General features: G+C 66.1%; 1 protein-coding gene across 2 annotated transcripts; it reads right to left on the bottom strand.

Moving 5' to 3' along the window:
• Nucleotides 1–5,395: 5,395 nt before the first annotated feature.
• Nucleotides 5,396–24,962, bottom strand: JUP (junction plakoglobin). Of its 2 annotated transcripts, none has more exons than XM_063354804.1 (15): nt 24,868–24,962; nt 14,805–15,037; nt 13,549–13,802; nt 12,736–12,974; nt 12,082–12,283; nt 11,362–11,506; nt 10,366–10,469; nt 8,812–9,150; nt 8,251–8,406; nt 7,954–8,073; nt 7,623–7,773; nt 7,364–7,485; nt 7,043–7,082; nt 6,508–6,677; nt 5,396–6,271 (listed from the first exon to the last, which is right to left on the bottom strand). In XM_063354804.1, exons 2-14 carry the CDS (start codon nt 15,028–15,030, stop codon nt 6,532–6,534), a joined length of 2,244 nt encoding a protein of 747 aa, XP_063210874.1. In that variant the 5' UTR covers nt 15,031–15,037; nt 24,868–24,962; the 3' UTR covers nt 5,396–6,271; nt 6,508–6,531. The 2 variants fall into 2 exon arrangements, with proteins under 2 accessions (XP_063210874.1, XP_063210876.1); XM_063354806.1 differs by having other exon boundaries at nt 14,805–15,040; nt 24,868–24,940.
• Between the last annotated feature and the right edge of the window lie 984 nt (nt 24,963–25,946).

The following is a 25,946-nucleotide window of genomic DNA, read 5'->3' on the forward strand; positions in this document are numbered from 1 at the left end:
CCAGCCAGCCTGTGGGCTGCTGTGGGGACAGGGGGACCGCGGGGACAGCCAGCGCTCAGGCAGGCCCCCGCTCAGCCTCCGCCTGCTGCTGAACATGGAGCAGTTTTGGGGACGACACCGGGTCAGCGTACCTGCTCAGCGCCGCCTCTGCGACAGATGCTATGTGACACAGCGGGGCTCAGCACCAAAGCAAAGACTTGGTGATGTCCGGATCAGCGCCCAGGCAGGAGAGGATGCTCCGAAGGCACCGGGCAGGACCCTGCTCCCCCCCAAGGCTGGCAGCCAGGTCCCTGCCAGCGGGAGCGGGCAGACGGAGCCGTACAGCTGTAGACACGGCCGTGGTGCCAGCAGCTCTCCCGTGAGCCCTCGGGAGAGCCCCACCTTGGAGAGCAAAGTTCGTCCGTGCTCCTCCACCCCATCAGCACCAGGACGCCGAGCAGGGACCTGCCGTGGTGCCCAGGGCAGGGCTGGGCAGCATCCACAGCCGTCCCATCCCAGCCATAAACACATCACGCGACAGGCCGTAAAACCAGCACGTTCCTGCTCTCCTGCCACCTCCAGTGGCCCTGGCTCGGGCTGCAGCCACTGCTGGCACTGCTGCCCCTCTGCCCTGGGGGGCAGGAGCCTCCTGCGCGAGCCCCATGCCCCCACCCCCGTCCCTGCTCCCACCTCGGCTGCAGTGGGGGGTGCAGCACCAGCAGCCCCTCATCCCTGGGAGCAGGTTCATGCCAGGGCATCGCTCCCGTCCCTCCCGGCACGTGCTCATGGCTGATGTCACGTCTGCGGCACCCAGGTCAGGCCACCCTGCACCTCCCTTCAGCGAGGCCGGGTCCTGCCCGGCACACGGAACAGGCAGGAGGCTGCAGGGACACCCCGAAGCACACCCCCAGCCCCACAGCCCTCTTGCCCCGAGGCACTGGGACCACCAGAGCCAGGCAGCCCAACCCTGCACCGTGCTGCCCAGAGAACAGCACCCCAGCCCCGAACCCACAGACCCTCTCCCCGTGCAACTTCTCCCCAGAGAAGGAAGGGGACCCACCGTGCCGAGGTGCCGGGCTGCCGCTGCCCCGCTCCCCGCGCTGCCGCTGGCTCCGGGGAGGGAGCCCGGCCGGTGAGTCAGCACTGGGCCGGGGCTGCCAGAGCCCTGCGTCTCCTTTTGGCCCAGCTCCTGCACATACATTAACTCTCCCCACGGGGGGACATTGTTCAGACACGCACGAGCAGCTCCCGTCACCCCAGACCCCGCTGTCCCCCCGGCCGCCAGCGTTGGGCGGCCGGATGACCCGGGGACCTGCCCCACCGGGCGAGAGCGGGAGGACGGTGGACCTGGGGCACCGTCTGGTGATGGTGGGCCAGGAGAAGCGGGACCCTGGCCTAGCCGGCGCCCGGGTGCACGTGCAGACCTGCGCTCGCTGCTCTCTGCCCCGAGCCGATGCCGTCATGCAGGTCCTGCCCGGGCACCTCCCTGCCTGCGCAGCCTCGCGGCGGGGCTGGGCTGGGCGCCACCGAAGCCCCTTCCCCACCCTGCAGCGGGCGCCGAGGCTGGGCAGCAGCTGAGCGGCACTGGGCCGGCTGGGCTCGCTCCGGGCTAATTTTTCCCCTCAGCTGCTGTGGCAGGAGCCTGGGGCTGGGTTGGGGGGAGGCTGCGAGGAGCCTCCGGGCTGGGGGCTGCAGAGCAGCAAGGCCAACGTGTGGGGTGAAGGTGCGGATGAGGTGGTGGCTCAGTCCCGCTGCCGAGATGGGGGTAGCTACAGCCCTGCCCTGTCCCAGCCCAGGGAATGTCCCCAGAGGGGTCCCTGCAGAGCCCCCCAGGCTGGGAATATCCCTGCTGTCGTGCAGGGAAGGGTACAGCCACGGCCAGTCTGCGGCTCCCACAGCGTGTTCGATCCCATCCCAATACTCAGCGACCCCAGGAGGCAGCATCTGCCTGAAGCATCGGTCAGAAACGGGTCTCTCCCCGCACCCGAGGCCGTCGGGGATGGACTCTGGCCCCAGCAGTCCATCCTGCATGCTGCCTGGCTCCCCAGCCCGGAGCTCAGCTCCATCGCCTTTGCTCTGTGGTGACCCCCCAACGCTCGAGGCTCTGCCCCTGACGCAGACCTTGCTGCCACTGACCACACCACGGGTTTCATGCCCTGAGGGACCGAGCCCCCCCCCAGTTCCCTTCTCCCAGCAGAAATACCCTCAGCAGCGTCGGCCTCTTCCCGCAGAGCAGGAAAACCCTCCCTGCTCCCGCACAGACTTCCTGGTTCATCAAGAACCACGAAGCGCAGCCAGACGCCCGCCGCCACCAAGCCCTCTCCCCAGCCGGACGCTGCTGCGGCCAGACTGACCCCTGGGACCCCCAGGACCCCGTCCCTATCGCAGGTCCCCGGCCACTAACGCCGAGGGAGGGGGCAATCCCGCCGGGGCGAGGGGCGAAGGGTTTGGCAGCCGAGTGTGGAAATGTGTTACGGGTGTCAGAGCCCACGAGCGGAAGCGGGGCCGTGGGGGGAGCCGAGTACCGGGAGAAGGGGCCAGACGAGGCAAATTCTCCAGGGGGCTCCGGCAGCCGCTGCCTGTGACACCCCCAGGGTACCAGCACGGCATGACTTGCTTGCCGGGGCTGCCCAGGGGCTTGGGGTACCCGGAAGGTGCCGGGGCTTGGTGCACTGGGGGGGAAAGCAGGACACTGGGGGGGAGCTCAGTGCACCCGATGACAGTGGGGACCCGGTGCACCCCAGAACAGGGGGCGGGATAGCGGGAGAGACAGGGTCTCGGTGCCCCCAGGGGATGCCAGGGGGCGACAGGTCTCGGTGCACCGGGGGCGGGGGGGGGTGGGGTCGCGGGGTGGCGGGTCTCGGTGCAGCGGGGGGTGCCGATGCAGTGCGGGGGGTCCCGGCTCTCGATGCACCGGGGGGTCCCGGGGGGTGCCGGTTCTCGGTGCACCGGGGGGGTGCCGGGACGCGGGGCGCACTCACCGCGGGCGCTGCTCCCGGCGCGGAGGCGGCGGCGGCGGCGGCGGCGGGGCCCTCGTACATCGCTCCCGCGGCCCCGCCGATAACAAAAAGCCGCTCCCCGGGCAGGTGCGGAGCGGGACCGGGCATGCCGGGACCTGTAGTCCGGCCCCGCCGCCTCCCGGGGCTCCCCCCCGGCCCTCCCCGCCCCGGGGGGGATGCAGCTTTTTGGGGGACCCCCTGGTACAGGTGTCCTCTGGCTCCCTTTCCCCCTCAAAAAGCCGGTGGTGCCCCCCAGCAGCCACGTTGCGGTAGAACTGGGGGTCTTGGGGTGTGCGTTCCTCCCCCGGCAAGGGGACCCCAGGGTGGGCGAGGGACATATCCCTTCCCATGGCCCCGGGAGGTGCCGGGTCCCCCGGCCGTGCCCAAGGCACGGCCGGGGGACCCGGCACCTCCCGGGGCCGATGCTTCAGGGCTCGGAGCCCCACATCCACTCAGGCAGGGATGCTTGGGGTACGGCAAAGTGCTGGCAGCTCTGTTGGGGTCCCTGGGGACAGGGGTGAGAGGGAACAGGAGCTTCTCTGAGTCACCTTTAGGGACCCACAGGTCCACAGCGGAGCCCTGCACCTACGGAGACGTAAATCTGGGTGCATAAACGCTCTCCCACCCCGCACGGCGTGCCCGAATTGCCTGCCCCCTCCCCTCCTGCGCAGGGGGCTTATTCCCATTGCCTGTCCCTATTCTGGCAGCCGTTGCAGCAGGCAGCGGGGATGCCTGGGCCCCTAGCCTCATCCCGTGAGCCACCAAGCCTCCCCTCCCCGACCCCGTTGCCCTCCGGAAGCCGTGCCGGCGCTGCCCGGAAAGCAGCTGTTGTTTTGTTCGTCCCCCGGTCCTGGCACGGGCTGAGGCAGGAAGCATGGCCGCATCTCCGCCGCAGCGGGGCTTGGCCGCGGTCACGGCGCTGAGCTCAGCGCAGGATGTTTCCCACCGGAGCGCTGGAGCCAGCCCCGCTTCCCAGCCCCGCTCCTGCTGCTTTTGTCCACGGCTCGCTCCCGCCCCAGCCCAGGCTGCTACGGGGACCGACCACGGCACGCCACGATGGATGCGTAAACCTTCACGTCCTGCCGCACTCTGCAGCAGCCTGGGGTCCGTGGGTGGTGGGCACCCACCTCCCCGTCCCCCCTGGCTGGGAGCAGCAGTGGAGCTGAGCAAACACACGAGGATGAAGGGGTCGATGCTGACAGGGGGCAGGAAGGGCTGCGACTTTGTCCCCATCTCCCCGCGCTGACAGCAGCCGTGGCGGGCTGATTAGTGTCTTGCCAGTGGCTGCACAGGACAAGCCGTGTCACAGCAGGCAGAGCTCAGAGTGGGGGGTCAGGGACGATGTCCTGGCTCTCCAGCTGCCTCCCTGTGTCACGCTGGTGGGTATCTCACCGAATGGATGCAGCAATCGCAGCACCCCGAGCCCCCGGCGCAGTGACACATCGCTGCGTGACCCAACTCCCCTCTCCAGGTCCCCCACCTCTGCCCTGGGAGCCCCCCGCGCCCCCAGCCGTCCCCCACAGGATGGATGCACAGGGCAGAGGTACAAACTCACCAGGGACAGGAATGGGGGTGTCCTGGGGCCACCCGTGTTCCACCCTTTCATCCCCCGGCACGTACACCCCAGCAGCAAACCCCACAGCCCTGCGCCTGCAGCACGGAGCCGCTGCCGGCCATCTCCTGCCTCCAGGCTCAGCCTGCGCCCTGGAAAAGCCTGGGGCAGCCAGCGGTGTCTGTCCCTGTCCCCAACCCCGTACCAAGGAGGCCAGGGAGCAGATGGGCAGCCCTGAAGTTGGTGGGTAACTTTGTGAACAGACACTTCCCACCTCCCAGCACGATCCCTGCCCGGCGCCGCTTCCCCATCGCCCTCCCCGGGCGCAGCTGCCAGAGCCGGCATTTCAGCTGAGAATATTTCCTCCTGCCATCTGCTCCCGCCACGAAGCCGGGCTGCGGAAGGAGGCGGCCAGGTTCGCCTGAGTAAATCACTTTTTTAACCCGGCCTCTCGCAGCTCCACGCAGGCTTCGCTCCATCAATCAGCGGGGCTCGCTCCCGACCGGCGCATTTATCCTCCAGAGCTCGTTAAAAGTCAGCTCTGCACAGCAGCAGAGAGGAGACGCTGGCGATGCTGCCTAACAAACAAACATCTTAATTACTGGGAGTTTTTACCTCCTGACAGAGCAGACAGACGCCCGGACGGGGCCGGCACGCTAAGGACCTGGCACGGCGAGGGAAGAGCTGGCCACCCGAGCCCTGGGCCGGGCACAGCGGGTGCAGAGTACGGGAAGGAGCTCAGCCAAGGCCACCCAGCCCCGGGGGACTGGCCTGAGGAGGGCGATGGCCACCTTCACCCCGGCTGCCCCACGGGGACTCACTGACCCTCCCCAGCTGACAGAAGAACAGGCTCAGGGCAACGCGGGGCTGGGGGGGGTTATTTTATTCTTTGCTTTGGTCTATACAAAAACAACTTACAGAAATAATAAAATCTTCCATTCCTGAACCACGCTCCAGTAACTATCCATCCCTTTGCGGTGGAACGCGTTAAACCACCATCAGATCTAGAGCCTCTTTAAAAAAATGTGTTAGATAAGGGAGGAGGGGACGGAAACACACCACTCACCAAAAAGAAGGGAAACGGGTTAAAATGTGCAACAGAGATCGGTACAAGGACACGGTTCCTAATGCTGGAGTCACTCCTCTATGGGTACTGGTAGGATAGGCAGGTACACAAAGTCAGCTCCCCAACGGCTGATCGGAAAGAATTAAACCGCAGACATCCCGATGGCTATAACGAAGGTCCTGGGACACGGCACCCTTCGGTTTCAACAAACTCTGGATTGGCCTGATTAAGTTCGAGTTCGCAGAAAGCAAAGGGTTTTCCCGTGTTAGATTCCTTTCCTAGAACACTAACACGCAGAACAAGTAGTGGGGAAGTTAGAAAGCACAAACTTAAAGACGGCGACAGCCGTTGGCACCATATTAAAAATAAAAAAGAAATATATATTCATAGAAAAGACTATTTTGCCAATGAAAAGTTGCTAACGGTGCAGGATTTGTGTGTTTTAAAGCTTCAGAAACAGTATCTTGGATGCTGGATGCGGCAGTAGGTGCTCGAAGCAGTCCCAGGAGGAAGGACCTTCTCCACAGACCCACAGCGAAGAAAAAAAAAAATAAATCGAAAAATAAAACCTCTCGTGGGAATGGAAAAGTTTGTCTTCTCAGGCACTTCTGTCTCCCAAGTCCTTCTTGCGAATGCTCAGCTCTGGGGCCACCCTCTTCTGTACGGAGAAAACACCTGCGCGCGGCAGGAGAGAGCTCCCGTTACTCCACCGAGGGGCGTTTGGAGGAGACCAGAGCCCAGGGTGCCCAGAGACTGTGGGGCGATGGGGATACCGACCCACGGCGGCACCGGGGACCCCGCGACACGGCAGGTGCCAGCAGCCAGCCCTGCCCCCCCGGCCACCCGTCCCGCTCCAGGGCCGAGCACACCCTCCCTAAGCGCCCGCACCCCGGGCAGACGCCGCAGAGTACCTGGTGCGGGGGCTGCGGGGCGGGTTAGGCGAGCATGTGGTCAGCGAAGGGCGCTCGGACGCCGTCGCTGTAGGCGTCCATGGGGTAGTCCCCGTCCATGTCCATGTGCATGTCAATGGGGTCCAGCGGGATGTCACCCGAGTACATGGGGCGGTAGCCGGGGTCCAGTTCTGCAGGGAAGGGACGCGGCAACCTCAGCTGCTGCTGGTGAGAATTCTCCAGCCCTCAGCCACCCTCCTGGTCCCCCCATTCGGGGCAGCGTGTGGCACGTGGTGCTGCAAAGGACACAAGGGCCACCCGCCACCCGCCTGCCCCAAGGCTCTGGGCCAGCCCAGGCGCGCAGGGGAGCGGCTGGACGCGCTCCCCGGGGAGCGGAGCATCCCGCCGAGCATCCCCGGGCAGCCCGGGCGGGCACTTCGCTGGCAGCCACCCAAGAAAGGTTTTAAAACCAGCCTGGTTTGGTGAGAGGAGGCAACTGCCCCACCAGAGCACAGCCCCTGGGGGACCCCGCAGGAAGAGCCGGCGCCGCACTCACCATCTGAGTAGGGCTCGTTGATGGGGATCATGCTCTGCGCCTGGGAAAGAAGGGGACACAGCTGAAGAGGGGATCCGTGCTCACGTCTGCACGATGCTCTGTGGGTTCGTGGTGCCCAGCCCCATCCCGGGCAGTGGGTACCGCGACCCAGGGCTGCGGGAGAGCTGGGGCCACAGCCCGCCCACCCCCTGCCTCCCCCCATTTGCCGAGCTCTGCTCAGAGGCAGCAGCGGCAGCTTTTGGAGGCAGGATGGGGCCATGCCAAGAGGCCCCGGTTTCGCCCGGAAAAAGGGCTCATCCCCAGGCCCAGCGGGATGCTCACCGCCTCCCAGGCTGCCGGGTCGTGCTTGAAGAGGGAGTTGGTGAGCTCCACGGAGACACGCTTCCTGTAGTCGGGGTTCTTGTCCTCTGAGATTCGGAAGAGCACGGCGGCTGCGTAGGTGGCTGCAGGGGAAGGGCAGCAGCCTCAGCTCCCGGTGCCGCGCAGCACTGAAGCACCAGAAGCCCCAGACCGGCTGCAGCTGGGGCGATGCCAGGTGGCAGAGAGCCCCCGGCACAGGGCCCGGCACGGCGGCGCTCACCCGTCCCCTCGTTCCTGGAGTGCAGCAGCTCCATCAGCGGAGCCGAGGCCCCCTCGGCATCAATGGCATCTGCTGCCTCCTTGTCCTGGGCCAGCTCGCACAGGACACCAGCCGCGACACGCTGGATGTTCTCCACCGGCGAGTAGAGGAGCTGTCAGGAGAGATTAGCGGCAACGTGAAGCATGCAGCGAGGAGCTGTCGTGCTCCTGATGCGGTCTGACACGCGCAGGTGCCACCAGCCGAGTACTGTGGCTCCCTGGCCCCGCCACCACGGGGCTGTGCCAGGCAGAAGGTGGCAGAGCAGAGCCCCCATGTCCCCCCAGCCCCTGACCTGCACGAAGAGAGGGATGGTGTTGAGGCGGAAGATCTCCATGCGGTTCATGGGGTCCCGGGCCAGGATGTGCAGTGCCCCCGTGCAGCCCTCCACGATCTCCTCCATCTTTACTCCGTCCTGCCAGGGGACAAGTGCTCAGCCGGGGCCCTGGAGCAGCCGGCATGTCCCAACGCCAGGGCACGACCACCCCGAGTGCGGGCACAGGCTACCCACCAGGGACAGGTCCGTTTTTGGGGTGCCAGGCTGCGCCAGGAGCAGCGGGACGCCCCGGCAGACCCTGCCGCGGGGACTCACCGTGTAGGGCTGCTGCGTGCCGGCTGCTACGTGCCGCTGGGCGTCCTGGTGAGCCTTGACCAGCAGCTGGACCAGGCGGGGGATGACGGCGGCCTCCTGGAGCGGGGCATGGTTGGCCGGGCACAGGGCCAGGTTGCGAATCAAGCCTATGGTAGCCTGGAGGAGAGAAAGGAGGGAGGGAGAGGTTCGTCTTGACCGTGCATCAGAGCAGCGTGTGGTCCCCACGGGCCCCGCCAGCCGGGCCCCCATCCCCCTCCGTGGTGCAGGCTGACTTCGGCTTCCTCCCCCACCGCATCCGGCCCCCTCCCCGTGGGGGAGCCCAGGGCGAGTATCGATTCCAGCCGAGCAGCCAGCAGGAGCCGTTTCCTCCATTAGCTGCCATCAAGGACGCAGCCCAGCGGGAGCAGGGCTGCAGTGGCAGCAGCCCACCGTCGCTCCGTGCACGGCACCAGATGCAGACCCCCTCGGCAGCGCGTCCCACCACAGGCCAGCAGCCACGGACTCGCTTGAGCCCAGCGCCATTGGCTTCCTCCAGCCCCCAACATCCCCCCTACCCCTTACCTTGACCAGTGGCCACTGGTTGGGCTGGTTGAGGAGCTTGACGATAGCGGGGATGCCGTAGTTGAGCCGCACCGAGTTCTGTGCCATCTCAGCCTCGGGGTGCCGGCTGGTGAGGTGCCGCAGAGCGCAGACGGCCGGCTCGGTGATGTCCTCCTTGTCGCCCGCCCGCAGGATGGTGTGGATCAGGGCCTCCACCCCGTTCGACTGCGTCACCAGGGTCTTGTTCTTGCTGTTGTTGCAGGTCAGGTTGGAGAGGGTGCCGGTGGCACAGGTCAGCACGTTCACGTCGTCGGAGCTCAGCTGGTTCACCAGGATCTTGAGGACACCGTCCAGGCCCTCCTGCGGGAGCGGGGACGGGAGGTCGGGTCAGCCCCCCCGCAGCCGGATCTGGGCTGCAGCCCCGCGCCCACCCCCTGTGTCTCTCACCCAGGCACAGGGAGCCAGAGCTGCTCCCCCAGACGGGACGGACACAGCCCCCTCCCGCAAGGATGGCTCCTGCCATCGCAGAGAGGATCCAGCCCCAGCCGTGCTCTTCCTCCCAGCTCGGGCACCCTCTCCCGAGACCCAGGTCTGTACGGCTGCCCTCACTGGAGCTCGTACACCCCTTGCTGTGGCCCCCGGCCCCCCATGACCCCCCTTGTCAGCATTTGTGCCTCCCACACTGAGCCTTTCCCCGTCCCCCTGCAGCCAGAGCCGCTTCTCCGCGATGCCGGCACGGCGTGAGCAACAGCCGCTCCGGACATGTGCAGCTTTACTTAAGAGTTTAATGTCTCCGGCAGCTTTTCTCTGCTGGGAAGTGCAAACAATGCGCCTGCCAGCGCTCCCCGGGCGGTCCTGGGGTGACCCACGTCCCAGCCATGCTGGCAGGCAGCCAGCAGCGGGGCAGGAAGGAGTTAAAAGCGCCACGGCCACGTCCCCCCTCAGTCCGCAGAGCCCAGGATGGTTACACGCCAGCCCAAATAGTTTCCACGCTGCATCAGGCGCTAATCTGCACGGAGAGGCGGCCCCCGCAGATGGGGAACGCGTCAGGAGGCAGCGAAGGGCTGGGGAGAGCAACCCCGGAGCAGAACTCGGGGTCACCCTCGCACCGGCGGCCACTCGACCCCATGGGCACAACCGCCCCGACAGCAGCTCTGGTGGCAGCTCCCTCGCTGGGAAGGAGCCGAGCGAGCGGCCAGCGCCAGGGGCTCCCGGAGGTGATGTCCCGGCGATGCCCTGCTGAGCGCCTGAGCAACTGCCGGTGGCCTCGGTCCCTCGCTGGGGACACGGCAGGAGCGCTGGCAGCCGGCTGGCATGGGAAGGGCTGTGGGCTGTAAGCAGCCTCCCGCGACGCCAGGCAAACCCCTGCTGCAGCGGGGCTCGGGCACAGCTGGGCATCCCCTGGCTCTGCCAGGCACACAGGCTGCCACAGCTCACAGGGGCTGGAAATGGCACCAGGACGTGGCTTTGGGTTCAGGCTGGCACAAGCAGAGAGCGAGGGGCGGCCCGGCAGCCGCGAAGGAGAAGCCTCCGAAATGCTGCGTCGAAGCACAACGCGGGATCCCGCAGACTCACCTGTTTGGTAGCCACATCAGAGAGGTTTCGCAGGGTCCAGAGGCAGTTCTGGACCAGCCTGGGGCTGGAGCTGGTCAGGTGCTTGCCCAAGGCCTGCATGCCACCTGCCAGGGAAGGAGACATCAGCCCATCTGTAGATGCCCAGAGCTGCCCCAGCAGAGAGAAGGGACAGTGGATCCGCACGGCGAGCGCGGGCTGGGCATCACCCGGTCGATGCCTCCACGCACGAGGCAGCCTCACGGCTTAGGGCAGGCTAAACGCCGGGGGGGAACTGTGCTCTGGACACCCAGAACTGTGTCAAGTTCTGGGCTCCCGGGTTCAAGAAGGACAGGGAACTGCTGGAGAGGGGACAGCAAAGGGCTACCGAGATGCTGAGGGGACTGGAACACCTCTCTGATGGAGAAAGGCTGAGGGATTTGGGTCTCTTCAGCCTGGAAAAAAGGCGACTGAGGGGGGATCTTATCAACGCTGATAAATACTTCAAGGGGGGGTGTCAGGAGGATGGGGCCAGGCTCTTCTCAGTGGTGCCCGGGGACAGGACAAGGGGTAACGGGCACAAACTTGCCCCTGGGAAGTTCCATCTCAACAGGAGGAGGAACTTCTTTGCTGTGAGGGTGGCAGAGCCCTGGCACAGGCTGCCCAGAGAGGTGGGGGAGTCTCCGTCTCTGGAGACATTCCAACCCCGCCTGGCCGCGTTCCTGTGCCACCTGCTCTGGGTGACCCTGCTCTGGCCGGGGGTTGGACTGGGTGGTCTCCAGAGGGCCCTTCCAGCCCTGGCCAGTCCGGGATTCTGTGAAGACAGATCCCAGCCGGCCGGGGCAGATCCTGCCCATGCACAGTGCCAGGAAAGCACCCCAGCAGCCTTTTGAGCAAAAAAAAACAGGCCACACGCAGGTGATTTCACCTGGTGTACAAAGCATCTGCCCCAGCTGCACCACCCCGACACCACCACTCTCCTCCCGTCTGCCCCCAGCTCTGCCCCCCGGCCCCTCTTACCAGCCTCGACGATGGCCGGCTTGTTGCTGGGACACACCGACAGCACCTTGAGCACCCGGCTCGTGGTCCAGAGCAGCTTCTCGTAGTTGTAGCTGCGCATGATCTGCACCAGGGCCTGGGGGCCTCCGTTGGCCAAAATAATCAGCTGCAAGACAGAAGGGGCAGGGTCGGGGTGAGCGGCAGCTCTGGGCTGCTGGGACCACCGCTCCGGCCGTGCCAGGACACAAGTCAGGCAGGAGGTCCAGCCCGTGGCACACAGCAGTGCTTGCGGTCACCCCGCCGGGGCCGTGCGCTGCCACCGCCCCCCCCAAGCCCTGCGCACCGGGGTCCCTCGCCCCGCGCCCAGCCGGCGTCACAGCCGGTGCAGGGACCGAACCCCTGCGCGAGGCCGGGACAACTCGTGCGTAGGAGGAGAGGAGAAGCCAAAGAACAAAGACAGAGGCATTGCCCGGAGCAGCGGGGGGAGAAACCCAGCCGAGCCGATCTACCGGCCAGACTGGGACAGTCGGCGCTTTCGGGGATGCTCCACCTTGCGAGAGGTTGGACGCGGCAGCGTTGCAGACAGCACGAGTGCCCCGCTGCCGGCTGCGGCCGGGGGGAGCACGGGGGCCGAGACGGTGGGAGCTGCCAGCCGTGCCCCCCAGGTGGCCATCTGCTGGGCAACCAGCCCCCTCCCTCCCGCCCGCCCTCCGTGGGGCAAGCCAGGCTCCCCGCGCCCACCTTGCTCTCCTGGTTCCCGTAGGCGAGGAGCTGAAGGCAGTCGGTGGTGATAGCCAGGAACTTGGGGTTGTTCTTGTTCAGCAGGGGAACCATCTTCTGCAGGCCGTCGGCCAGGCGCACAGCCATCTTGGCCCCTTCCTGGTAGAGCAGCAGGTTGTGCAGGGTGGTGATGGCGTAGAAGAGGACGGACTCGACCGGCGAGCTGCAGGCAGGCGGCGCGGAGCCACGTCAGTGCTCTCCAGGCTGCCGGCGCAGCCCGCGGGGCGGCCCCCAGCCCCGACTCCCACCCAGCGCCCTGCAGCAGGACCCTGTGCGAGGCCACCATGCTGCATGGCCCCGGGGAAGGGACACCTCCTCCTCGGGGCAGAGCAGAGACTGAGCCCCATCTCCACGGACAAGGCGGCGTTGGGGGCCGCTCCCCTCCTCCTGCCCCCACACAGGCTCCAAAGGCAGCAAACCCCTGGGGCTTTCGCAGGCTGAAAGGTTCATGGTCTCCCATTCCCTTGTTTTGGTGTGCGCAAGAGGATCTGCACCTGGGGGGGTCAGCATGAGCCCTCCCCTCCTCTGCCCCCAGCCCAAGCCCGAGCCTGGCCGCCAGGGAGGGACCGCTCGTCCCTGCCGTCCTCTCGGCACCCTCCGCCAGCGCCCTCGTACCTCAGCATCCTGACGAGGGCCGGGATGCCGCCGGACTTGAAGATGGAGAGCAGGCCCTCGCGGTGGTGCGAGAGGTTGTGCAGGATGCTGGTGGTGCAGCGGGCCGTGTCCAGGTCGCTGGTGCTCTGCATGGTGCGCACCACGGCCGCCACGATCTGGGGCGACTGCATCAGGGCGCGGCGCGACGCCTCCTTCTTGGAGAGCTGGTTGACGATCATGGCCGCTTTGCTGACAACCACCTCGGGGGGAGCGAGAGAGAGAAGCCGGCGGGTGAGAGGGGGTCCCGCTGCTGCCCATCACGGCAGGGGCAGGAGGGATCCCGCTCTGCCGGGCAAGAGCTGGTCCATGGCTGCCACGCATCATGCCGGGCAGGGCGGCGCTGGAGCCAGCACAGCAGCGCTATTTTCAACAATCCTTATCCGTGGTGCTCCAGGGGCTGCTCCTGGAGCCACAGCCTGGGGCCATGGTCCTGGAGCCATGGCCGGATCCGTGGAGCACAGGGCAGGGACAGGGCAGGGGGGGCTGGAGCACCCAGAGCCGGCAAGAAGCGCTCGGTGCCTGTGCAAGGCTGGGGCAGGAGAGCCGTGTCCCAGCAGCCAGGACACGCTTGAGGAGACGCGGGGGGACAGAGGTGGGCTCAGTCGTGTGGCAGGGCGGAGGCAACCGCAGCGCTTTGCCAAGAGGAAGGCGCTGGATGGCGGCCACCGAGCCCCGCGAGGATGGGAGCCCGGCTGTGCTCCCCAGGAAAGCACGTCCCGCAAGCCCAGCAGCTGAAAGCCCAGAGACACGCGCAGGCAAACCACGCTTCCTTACCGGGTCCTCATCGTTGAGCAGCTTGGTGAGCTCCGGGATGGCGCGGGTGGCCAGCTCGGCGTCGTCCTGGTAGTTGATGAGGTGCACGATGGCCGATTTCAGCATCTGCGAGGGCTCTGCCAGGCGCTGCACGTTGGTCTGCTGGCCCTCCAGCTGGGTGGTGATGAGCAGGGAGCGATCCTCCACCGTCTCGGGGTACATGGCAGCCCGGACGCGCTGGGCCCTGGTCATGGCCAGCTGAGCCTCCATGTCCGCTGCAGGGATAGACGGGGAGGCAGCCTTAGGCTCGGGCTCTCTCCGAGGAGCGCTCCCAGCCCCTGCTTTCCAATTTCAATTAGCTGAGCAAGAGCTTAGAGCAACGCCACCAGCAACGTCAGCAGCGTCGGACGCTCAGCGCGCTCTGCAAGGAGCCGGCGCTTCAAAGTGTAAACAGATACGGCAGCGCAGAGATAAGACAACACTCAATTAGGCAGCGTGATTAGGCAGTTGTCACACAAGGCCCATTGATTAAAAAATAAAGATATTTGCAACTGGGGACCAGCTGGCTCTGGGGATTAGGAGAAAGGCACGGAGGCCTTCCCTGTCGAGGATTCCGGGACAAGCGCGACCCGACGGGGGGAGATGCTGCAGCAGCCACCCTCAGTCCCCACCTCTGCGGCACAGGGACCGCTCGGGAGGGCTCGTCCCTCTCCTCGGGGCTCTGCCTCCCCTGGGGAGCCAGCGATTAAACCTTCCAGGGCTGAAGGGGAAGCCACAGGGGCGGGCGGAGCAAACCAGGGCTCTTTTAAGGGACAAAGCCGGGGGAAGCATCTCCTTTGGCTTTGGGGGCTGCGTCTCTGCTTCGCCCTCGCAGCAGCAGGAGAAGACGGGCCAGCCGGCGGGGCTTTACGGCACACGCTGGCAGCTCTGCCAGCCGCGATGGGACAGGTTTCCCGAGCAGGCAGACAGGCAGCGAGGCAGACGGCCGATCCGTGGGCCGGGATCAGCTGTTCCCATCCCGAGCCAACCCGCCGGCGCGCTGGGGTGTGTGCACAGCTCAGCACTGGTGCGGGCTGGCGGCGTGCCGCCCCTACGCAAGAGCCTCTCATGCGGCAAAGGAGGACAGGAGGGAGCATATTTTAGGCAGCAACAACTCCCGGGGTGTGGAAAGGCAGCGTGGAGGAGTGCCCAGAAGCAGCAGGGCTCATGGGGGAGGCGGAGGAAGGCAGGAACCGAGCAGCTGAGCTCGCAGACGCGCCCGGCCCCGCAGCCCCTACCTTGCGCTTGGCTCTGGCCCTGGCTCCCTCCCTGGCAGTAACTGGTGGTGGTCGTCTTCTTGATGGTGTACTGCTTCCCGTAGACCTCGTCATCGTCCCCGAGGCACTTGCTGCTGACGGAGGGCACCTGGGTGTTGACGCCGGAGTGGATGCCCGAGTCGTAGGTGTAGGTTTGCTGCCACTCCGTCACCTTGATGGGCTGCTCCATCATGTTCATCACCTCCATGGCTGCTCTGCTGGGCAGGGAGGGGAGAAGTTACGCCTCCTCCAGCAGAGCCCCAGCACCCTCCTGTCCCGAGGAGCACGGCAGACCCCGGCGCGGCAGCCGGCCCCTGCGCAGCCCACGAGCAGAGCGAGCAGATCCCTATCTGCCCTCCTCCCCCACGCCAGATGAAAGGCGGCACTGGGCTGAGGAACCCACAGCTCAGCACTTTGCTGCTCCTGTTCAGACATGAACCCCGGCTGCAACCGGCGCAGACCGCGCGCGGCTGAATGAGCCGTCAGCCAGCGCCTGCCACGCAACGCCGCGGCTCACCGTCTCGCCAGCAAAGGTGGGAGCAGGCGCGGGGGGGACCCCACAGCCAGACACACCCCCCCCAGTCCAGGCTCCCCCGGCTGCCCACGGGCTTTTTAAAGACCAGTTTGCAGAGACAGGACCTGGCAGAGAGCTGGGGACAGCAACAAGGCTGGAGCTCCAAGAATAAAATGAACCTTTTTAGAAGCTCTCTAGGATACTCCTAAAGCACCTAAAAATAACCACACAGAGCCACCGGCTCGGCTCTCCCGTGGGTGCTCAGCACCGCAAGTGCCTGCGGCGCGGGGCTGGGCGCTCCCCACGCTGTGCCAAGCCCCATGCCGTGGCTGCGCGGTGCCGGGACAGGGTGGCCCAGCACATCCCAAAACTCAGGACAAACCAGGCAAGGTTGCTTTCGAGCAGGGCTGGGTTTCCCTCCTCTTTAATTTGGGGACGCGGGAGGAGGGAGGATGGCTCAGGGATTAACCCCTGAGCTCATCGGGGCAGGCGGATGCTGCAGGGCTGTGAGTCACCAGCCCCACATCCAGCCCCGCATCCAGCCCCCCCGGCATGGCCAGGAGGGGAGGAACGGAGGCAGGCAGGGAGGGATGGAGACAGCACCCAGCCATGCCTGCCGCCATCGCCCCGCTGCCCGGGACCCGTCGGCATCTCTGCCCCTTCCTCCAGCTGCGCAGGGTGGGGATGAGTCAGAGTTTCAGAGGCGATAAGAGGTGACGGAGCAGCTGCCGCCTGGCATAGCTGGGCGCAGCAGCAACCGCGCTTCCAAACAGAGGGGTAATTACCACCTCCCCCGGCCCTGATTCATGCAGCAAGCTGGACCAGGGCGGCCGCACACCCCTGGCTCCGCTCCAGCGGCCGGCACAGCTCGGGGCTCGCAGGGACCAGCCCGGCTGGTGCGGCAGCCCGGGGCCCCGGCACCTTCCTCGGGGGAAGCAAGGGACGAGCCCCCCGCCAGCCCCCCACCACGCCGGCGGCTGAGTCAGGGCGTCGGGTGGTGGCCGAGGACGCGGCTTGCGCAGGGCGGCCTGGCAGGGCACGGCGCGCACGGGCTTGGCGCGGCTCGCCCCAGCGCTGCCGGCTGTTCCCAAGGAGCGGCCGAGCCCTCGCGAGCGGCACAGGCCGGCGCTCACAGGGAAAAAATCCCAGCCCGGGCACAAAGACTCATTCTCGCGGAGCAGCGGCTGGGTGGGAGGCAGGAGCCCCGCTCCCATCCGGATGCATCCTGCATCCCACCGTCTCCATCCCCCCTACTCAGCCACCTTCCCGGAGCCACTGCAGGGCGCTGCTCCCGTCAATTCAATATTTTTTGAGCTGTCAAGCAGCAATCTGCAGACTGAGTACTGCTCCGGCTTTAATGGGTTGTGCATAATGCATGTTTATGAGGCAGCAAGAGAGGGACCCACTAATGGAGGCCAGCGGGGGCAGATCGTTCCCACGGCAGGGCGCGGGTGGGAGCTGGGGGTGCCGTTTGGCGTGGCAGGGCGGCGTATGACGCACGGCACCGCTCCCCACCCCGCGCCGGAGCAGGGATCGGCCAGGAGACTCCCCATGCCAAGCCGGGAGTGCCACGGTGCCGCACACCCCGGTGCGCGTGTTCATGAGCTGTAGCATTGGTGTTTGGGAAAGCAAGTCCTCCCTGCTGGGTCACCCTGGCCAGGGTGGCAAAGCCTCCAAATTGGGTCAGGAAGCCCGAGAAAAGCAATGCCAAACCACACCGAGGAAGCGTGGCGGGCAGGAGAGCGCCCTGTCAGCACTCATCCCAGCCAGGAGCCGGCAGAGCCCCGGCAGCGCGACTGTGGCCGGAGGGACAACCAGCACCCAGACAAGGATGGAAGGGGCAGGAAAGCTCCCTGCACCACGGAGGGGGTGTAAGGACCCGAGCAGCCCCCCAGTCAAGGCAGGCACCCCCGGCAGCAGCGGGCTGGGGGTGGCAGGAGGGGGTGCTGCCACCTGTGCCATCGGCAGACAGGTACTGGCCGCTCCACAATTTACGGGCATTTGACAGGCACTTCATTTTTCAAACCTCCGTGAGTTCAGCTCCAACACCGGCAGCTTCTTACAGAGCCCTGCATTATGCATGAGCCACCCCCCCACCACCGCCACCGCCCCGCTCCGTCTGCACCACTGGCACCCCAGGGACATCAAAAGCCAGCAAAGCTCCTCAGAGCCCAGCCACAAGCTCAGGCGAAGGGCCCACAGACACGCTGCGAGGGGGAGAGCGGGTCCAAGCTAACGAGCACTGTGCGGGACTGAGCACGGCCCCCTGCAGCAGGGGGAGAGGGGCCACCGGGGATGGGAGTTACACGGCTCAGGGGACCCTCCCTCCCCAGGAGCCCCCCAGAAGAGCCCACAGGCACCTCCTTAAACACAGCACCCATCCTTCCCCTGGAGCATCGCCCTGCCAGCAGCCCCCCCGGGGGTTTGCTCACTGCTGCAGGCAGCCAGCAGCACCCGAGGTGACGGGGCCAGTGGAGCAAGTGTCAGACGCTCCAGAAGCAAGCAGTGACATTTTCTGAACCCTGTGTCAAGTGTCCTCTGCTCATCATTCGGCGAGAGCCAGACACCCGACACAAGCTTCTCCCCCGTCCTCGGGTGTCCCCCCTCCTCCGCACACGGGCGGTCTCCCAGCCCCGGGATGCTGGTTTCACTGGGGGTCACTGGTGACGCTTTTGGCGGCGAGTGGCTGCAGTGGGGCAGGACCCCCACCAGTGGCCAAGGAGGGGGGGGTCAGCCATAAGAATGGGGGATGCTTGGGGGGGCTCAAGCCCCCCCCCTAGACCCGTCGGTGGGACGATTGCTGCTGAGCCCGGCCCTTATCTCCCTCCCACCGGGCTGTTATTAACCGTAGCACAGCAATGGCAGAGCGGCACCGCTGAGCACCCTCTGCCTGCACAGAGCCGGCACCCCAGGGAAACAGGGCTCACTCCCGGGAACAGCGAGGAAACCCCCCGGGAAACAGTGGGGGACCCCACAGAGGGCACGGCAGGTTTGGGGGAACACCACGACGGGGAACAGGCTGAGCCGCACGGGGGGCTTCAGCTCCCCCACCCAGCCAGCACAGGGCAGAGCGAGGAGAAGGTTAATCCCTCTCCCACCACTTCCCGCAGGCAGGAATGCCGGGGAAGGCAGAGGAAGCTCCTGCGGCTGTAAGGCACCGGCTACGGCTCATCCGCCCCCAGAGCCATTTGATCAGTGTCCAGGCGGCATCTCAACCCCCACACCCCGAGACACCGTCTGCGGAGGAAGTCTCCAGCAAACACACAGCCCTGGGCCTGACCAGCCCTTCCCTCCGGCTGCTGGGAGAAGCCTTCGGCCTCACACAGGCAGGACGCGGCTGGCAGAGCCCAGTGCCCCCACTAACGTACGGCTGAGCTGCCCAGAACAGCGGCGGGGAAGCCAGGAACGCTGCTGCATGCAAAAAAAAATAAAAAAAAAATAGTTATTTCTCAGGGACTTCTCAGGGCGGCAGCGGTCCCTGGGGTGAGCAGCTGACACTCCCGAAAGAGGGGGACAAGAGCAGCCGGGGGTCACGGAGCACCCCCACATCCCAAGTCCCCACCGGGGGCTGCACAGGAGCAGGCAGCAGGACCGGGGGAGCTGGGGGGTGCGAGGGGCAGCCTGAGCAGCACGGGATGTCTCCCAGGGGCTGCCATCGCCCCGTCCTCGCGCGCAGCCTTCCCAGACGGGAGCAGAGCGCGGCGGGGCTGGGGGTGCCCCCGCTCCGCAGCCGCACCGCGCGAGGGGGCGAGCTCGGCTGCGGGAAGCACGGGAGCGAGCGCAATTACAGTCGCTCGGGCTTTGAAGAAAAGGAAAGAGGCAGTTAAGGCAATTCAACAAATGCAATGCAAGAAAAGACTCTATTTTAGAAGCACTTAAGCCACACACAAGTCCATCTTCAGTCCTCCCTATTAGCGACCGCTCCCGGATTAGCGACCGCTCACTCACGGAGGATGGGGCAGGGGGGCACCCTCGACGGCCGCAGCTCCGCAGCCCCCCTGGGGGCAACGGCACCCGGGGCTCGGTGCACCGGGAGGGCTGCACCCCGCGGTCCCCACCACCTGCAAGCCCCAGAGGCAGCCAGAAGCGACACCGTGGCATTGCCAACTAACGAAGCCGGGGCAGCAGCTAACGAAGCTCCCGCAGACGCTGCGACAGACCCAACGCTGTACAAAAGCTTCAATGGTTTTGAAGAGGATCCCTCGCAGGAACGCGCAGCAGGAGGAGGCAGAGAAAGGAGCTTTTCAAGACCTCACCAGCATCAATGGGAAGCGTTAGAGTCAGAGCCCGGCTACCAGGAGCCCTTTCAATGGGGCTTTACAGTGAAGATAAGTGGAAGAATTCAAAGGGGAGCGAGAGCAGCTTGAAGTTTAATGAGGAAGAGACCGGCGACCGGCTTGCTTCTCGTTAGAAAACGGGCCGTAACGACGCAAGGCTGCCCTGGTGCTACACACAAAGGAGCCGATGGCCTTTGTTTGTCAGTGCTCGCATGTCCAGAGCGTTCCCGGCCACCCCACCAGCTCCGACAACTTCAGGTCACTTGGGGAGGACATCAAGGGGTGCAAGAGCCGTTCTTCACACTTGGGTTCCTCATTAGAGGAAGCTCTAAAACCCTATTTATTTTTCAGCTGCTCCTGACGAGGTTAAGTTTGAGCTGCCGAAGCCCCACGCAAAGCCCCGGCTCCTGCTCCTCCGGGGCTGCTACATCCCCCCCAGACCAGGCTCCCGGCAGAGCCGGCTCCGGCAGCGCAGCATCTCTGCCATGACCCGCTCTGCTCGGCTGATGCTCTCCATCAAAGCAGAACACGTTCCCTGAGCCTCTGGAAGCGCCTTGCCTTCACCCGAATTAACAGCTACTGACAGCTCCAGCACACGCCAAGTCCGGGCTGCAATATTTTGGCACTTCACATCACAAAACGACAAGGTATTATCCATCAAGTGCTCTCCCATTGCGAGAGCACGTGAGATGGCGGGCATGACACCCGCCTCCCGCAGCTCACTGTGGGGCAGCCGAGCCCTCACATGGGGCACCACAGCCCTGGGAGCCACCAGGCACCTGGGGCTCGAGCAAGAGCTGTGCCAAAGCACCGCCCGCTGCTCCCTGGCTCCCCCGGGAGCCCCGCTGCCCACACCGTGCCCTGCCGCAGCCCCGGCTCGCTCAGCGTTATCTCCCTGCCCCATGCGCATGGCACTCCTGGGCACCAGCACGGATCCGCCAGCCTTGATTTGGGGTCAGGTCCCCCTCCGACAGCTCCTGTGCCATGCCTGGCCAGCTCTGCCCACGTGGGGCGAGCCCCACGGCAGGACCCCAGGGACATTCACACGCCGAAGTCCCATCGTGGGGGTCCGTGGTAGCACATCTCCCCTCCCCGCGTCCCCGCTCGCTGGCACAGACACCGCCATCCACGGAGACACCAGGACCAGGAGGACCCACACAGGCACATCCCCTCCTCAACTAAAGTTTGCTGATCTCCTTAGAAACACTGCTGGGAAAGATGGGAACTCGCCACTTGTCCACGGAAAGGAGAACTGGCACGGTGCAATTAATCACAATAACTCCATCTGGATAAGACAAAAAAAAAATAATGATTATTTTGTTTTAAAGAGCAGAAAGAACAAGTTGTCCTTTAAGAACATAATTGCAGGATTTAAATTTAGGCTTTGAGGCTTGCAGGCTGCTCCCAGCTCCAGTCACGGTGTCCAGAAACACGGGATCTTGCCACCCGGCCCTGATGCAGTGGGGAGGGACGCAGAGCTGCTGAGCCCCGGCTTAATTTCTCCATCCAGTTGCATTACATCTGTAAAGTTCAGACGCTTCACAAGAAATTATCACCAACACCCGTCAGCACCCGGCCTGTCGGAGCAAGTTAATGATTTGTCACCGGGGCTCTGCCCGAGCGTCACAGCGATTACGGCAGGGCTCCTCGCAGCAGCCAAAGGTCTCTCCCCCACCAGCGAAGCACACGCACTTCATCCACCGCCCACCCCCAAAAGGCATGCGGGACCGCGGCGCACCCCACGCCACGGGGTCCGTGCCACACTCCAGCCCCGGAGTGGGTTCCTCGGGGTGGGGGGCACGGCTGCTCACCCACCTTCACCCGCTCCCGCGGGTCGGCTCACCCAGGCGTGGGACGTTTGGAAAACACCGATCATTCCGCCTCCGCCCAGCCGCCAGCTCTGGCTCCTGCTCGGGGTCTCGGATGGAGCCCGAGGACTCGCTCGGCGCCATGGAGCACAGATGCCACAGGGCTGCCCTGCGAGCCCCCCCATGAGGCTCCTGACCCATTTGCAAAGCCATTTCGTAGCCAAGCCAAGCGACCAAGGCATATTGAAATGCCTCCGAGGCTATCAGCAGCCCCAACAAAACCCATCAGGGCTGGCATATTTAGAAAGGTATTTCATATTTTCTGCCTAATTAGAAACATCTTCATCTCCCAGCGCAGCTGTTGACAAGCCGTGCAGCATTCCCACTCCAGAGGCGGGAGGGGGCAAGGAGCTCTGCCCATGGAGGCACCTGCACGGCTCCGAAGCCAACCCGGTTTAAGCACAGATGTGGTTTTTAGCTGCTTAGGTCAAGTTTTAAGACTTCTTTGGAGCGGGAGTACCTGCACCTTCACTGTCCTCCACCAAACCCCATCCGTGGGGAAGGAGGGTAAAGCCAACCCTCCCGAAGCAGGGAACGCTGCAGGGATTCAATGCAGCGATTCAAGGCACCGCTGCAGCCCCGGCATCCTCCCGAGCTGCCGTCCCAGCTGCTTCCACCCACACAGACCCACCTGGGACACCCCATGGTCTCACAGGACCCAGAGCCACCACCCAATTGCTGGCGCTGGGTGACACTGGGTGCCCCGCACACCCTGTGGTGGGGCCCGTCCAGGTGGGAAAGCGCCACCTGAAATCAAGGTAAAAGCTGAATTCCAAGGTAGACTCGCAGAGTTTTAATAGAAATTAAAATTTCTTTTAAACTTGTGTTAATTAGAAGCCAGTCTAATTTAAGCCTTCAAGACTAGCACAAGCCTCAGTGCAGATGCTGCAATTAAAGTCTTGCAGGTTCGCTGCAAAGAGCCTCGGCTCCCCCAGCCTGCGGAGCTCCGCGCCCGAAGGCTCTGCCATCTGCGAGCGGCGGCAGCGCCGTCTCAAACCCCGGAGATCTGGAAGTGCGATAAAAAGCCAAATCCCATCAAGCGCTCCCACACCAAACCACAGCCTTGAAGGGAAGCCATCGTCACAGGCACGGCCTCCGCTGAAAGGGCCGTGCAGCTGCACCACAGTCGCCCGCCCCAGCTGCTAGAGCTGATTAAGGACTTCAGGTGGGGAAAACAAAGGGGAGAGTTAATGGGATTAGGACAGTGCTGAATGTTACACGGACATACAGCACCAGGACCAGAGGAGAAATTCTCTGAGGTCCCCAGCCACAGCCAAGCTACGAGCCACACGCACACTAGGAGGTGGCTGAGGCTCCGGGCACGGTGCAGGGAACCCTTGCATGCCCAGCCCCAGCAGACCCCCCACCAGCCACCCGGCTCGGCCCCACCAGGGATGCACACGCTTCCTGGAGCCGGCGAGGACACGCCACGACACCCAGACAATAGACCGTAAACGCCATTGTCTGGAAGCGAGGGCCCTGCCGCGGCTGCCCCACCTTCCCCCAGCGCCCCACAAGCCCCCCGAGCAGTGAGGGCCCACGTCTCCCCCAGCACCCACCCAGGAGGGTAAAAAAACCCCTCTGCCACCGACGCCAGGAGCTCTGTGCGTTCCCATCCTAATCGCCAACTTGTTTAGGCCAAATTAGCAGCAAAATGGGTTTTTCATGGCACTTTATGGAAATCCTCCAAAGTGATGAATGATTACAGGCTTCAGATAGGCAAAGACTGTTTCAGCGGTCACCCCGCACCCTTCCAGCCGACTCTTGATAAAACACCAACAAGGACACAGAAACGGACCTTAAAATCCCCCCAGCCCCGTTACCGGACAGCATGGCTGAGCACCTGCCCCACCCCCACGAGAGGGGGGCCGGGAGCAGACCCCGCGGGCACCGCACCCGCCCTGGATGCGGATGAGAGCCCTGAGCGAACGCCCCCGGCACTGCTCCAGCCCCGGCCCCGCGGCAGTTGGCAGGGAGACACTGCGCCCCCGGCTCCCCGTCAGCCCCGATGGCAGACGGACACGGCACCGCCGGGTGTCAGGGCTGGCAAGTGGCACCAGCACCAAAACCAGGGTGATGTGGGCGGGAGCAGGAGGCGCAGCAACTGCGGGGGCCAGATCCAGCTGGGTCACGGGGTGGCCCCGGCCCCCACCACCCTTCCGGCACAGGGAAGCCGACCGGGAACATCGTCCCAGACAGGGGGCTCACCCGACCACCCCGACGGCATCGCGGGAAAGCCAGGGCGCAGGAACACCGCTGCCCGGCAAGAGCGGGCGCAGGCTGCTGCTTTCACACCCGTGCGGGTACAACGGTGGCACGGGTCACCCGGGGCTGTCCCCAGCAGGTGGCCGTGCCCTCCCGGCCAGTGCTCACACTCCTCTCCCAGCACAAACGTCTCTCCAAGTTGCTCATACGACAGCCTACGTTTCCCTTCTCCGGGCAACTCCCAGCAACGTTTCAACCTTATCCTTTCATCTGTGCTGCAAACCTGATTAATTAAGCTAATCACTCAGCTAAGGCAATTAGAGCGCTCTCTCTCTCCTCTCCAAACACCAGACAAGACGAGAGCCGAGTTTCGCTCCCCCCACGTTTCCCTGTGCGGATCTCCGCTGTCAGACGGGAGCCCTCCCGCAAGCGAAGCCCACCGCTCCTCCAGCCCACGGCGGGGGTATCGGGGTGATGCCAGGTCCTCCCCTCGCGATCCCTCCCGGCCCCCCCGCCAAGCCCCGGGAAGCCACCCGGCAAACCCGGCTGGAGCCGGGGGGCAGCGCCGAGGGGCCTCGACAGCGGCGTGTGGCCACCAGGTGTGACTCAGGACTCGCCGGCCGTGGCACCCAGCAGCCACGGGTTACGTCAGAGCCCCAGGGCCACCTGGGCGAGCAGCGTGCCAAGGCCTCGCCCGCAGCCCCGCCGCCGCCTCGCCCGATGAGCCGCCACCCCGAGCGCGCCCGGGCGGTGCCGGGGACGGGGACGCCGCCGCCGCCGCCTCGCACCGGGCCGCGGCGCCGCAACTTCCAAACTCGCTCCTGCGGCAGCGGGCGGGGAGCGGGGGCCGGGACAAGCCGACCGCCCGCGGGGAGCGGCCGCGGGGACCCGCCCGACCGGATCCGCGCAGGCTGGGCTCGGCCCCGACCGCCGCGGGACGCGCCGGGGCTCCGGGACTGCACACGGTTCCGCCACCCGCAGGGAGCCCCGGGGCGGCGGCGGCACCGAGCCGGGACGCCTGGTGCTGCCCGGCCCGGACACCCCGGTTCCTCCCAGCCCCGAGAGCGGCCGCTCCCCAACCCCGCCCGGCCCAGGCGCCCCCCAACCCGGGGACGCCCGTCCCCGCTCCGTCCGCCCCGTTCCCCCCAAGCCCTGTCCGGTCCCGGCCCGTCCCCACTGACCTGCCGGCGGCTCCCGGGCGCGGGCTCTGCCGCCCGCCCCGCTCCTGCCCGAACAAAAGGCGAGCAGCGCCCCGCGCGCCGCCCCGCCCCCGCCCCGCCTTGGCCCGCCCCCCCCGCCGAGCCGCCGCATCGCTATTGGGCCGTCGCCACGTCCGTCAAACCCGCGGCGCGCCGGCCACCGCCCCCGCCGGACGTGTTTATCCGCTCCCCATTGGCGGGGGCGAGGCTGCCCCGCCCTCCGCCGGCAGGCGATTGGGCAGCGAGGAGGGGTGGGCGGGGCGCGGCGGAGGGCGGGGAAGGGCGCGGCCGGGAGGGGGGGGACTACCTGGGTGACGTCACGGGGCGGGGTGGGGCGGGGTGGGGCGGGGCCGGGGACCCTCCCCTGGGCAGGGGGCGGGGCCAGGGCGTACCGGAGCGGGGCGGGGGCAGCGCCGGGGGTCCGTGGGGTGCGGGGACCCCCGAGGGCTCTCGGGGTGCCGGGACCCCGCGGGGGCGGGGGGTGCGGGCAGCCCCCCGAGGGAGCTCGGGCCCCCCACGGCCTCGCCCCTGCGTGTCCCCCTCCCCGCACACCGCCGGCCTCGCCCGACGGCTGCAGACCCCCCGGTCCCCGCGGGGGCTGCGGCGCTGCTCCGGCCAGCCGCCGGGCAGGGGGAGCCGGGGGGCAGCGGAGAGCCGGGCAGCGGGCGGGGGCTCCGGGCTGCCCCCTTTTCCCCGCCCCGCCGCCCCCCGGTGGTCCTCCCCACCCCGGCGCGGCCGGGACGAGATTACAGCTCCCGAGCAGCCGCGCCGTGGGCCCTCCCTGCCTCCTGCACCACCCACGGTGTTTGCATCCATGGGTGCCTGGGCATGGAGCCGAGAGTGTGGCCCTGGAGCATCACCCGGCCCCGGGAAGGGGCTCCACACTGCCCCGGTGGGGAAACTGAGGCAGGAGGAGGCGCTGGGGAAGGGCTCGGGCGACTGCCGGCAGCCGGCCTCACCCCCGGCCAGACTGGTCCAGCGGGTACTGCAGCTGCATCCCGGCTCATCCGCTCCCCACCGGCTCCAGGCGAAGCCTCCGTCACCCAGCCCCTGCGTCACCA

The sequence above is a fragment of the Chroicocephalus ridibundus genome, chromosome 17 (assembly GCF_963924245.1).
Source record: "Chroicocephalus ridibundus chromosome 17, bChrRid1.1, whole genome shotgun sequence".
NCBI lineage: Eukaryota > Metazoa > Chordata > Aves > Charadriiformes > Laridae > Chroicocephalus > Chroicocephalus ridibundus.

Coding starts and splice junctions, on each gene's coding strand:
- JUP (XM_063354804.1), bottom strand. CDS start 15,030: ATGGAGGTGATGAACATGATGGAGCAGCCCATCAAGGTGACGGAGTGG. Junction 8,407..8,811: donor ACCAGTGGCCACTGGTCAAG/GTAAGGGGTAGG, acceptor TCTCTCCTCCAG/GCTACCATAGGCTTGATTCG. Junction 6,678..7,042: donor CAACGAGCCCTACTCAGATG/GTGAGTGCGGCG, acceptor CCTTCCCTGCAG/AACTGGACCCCGGCTACCGC.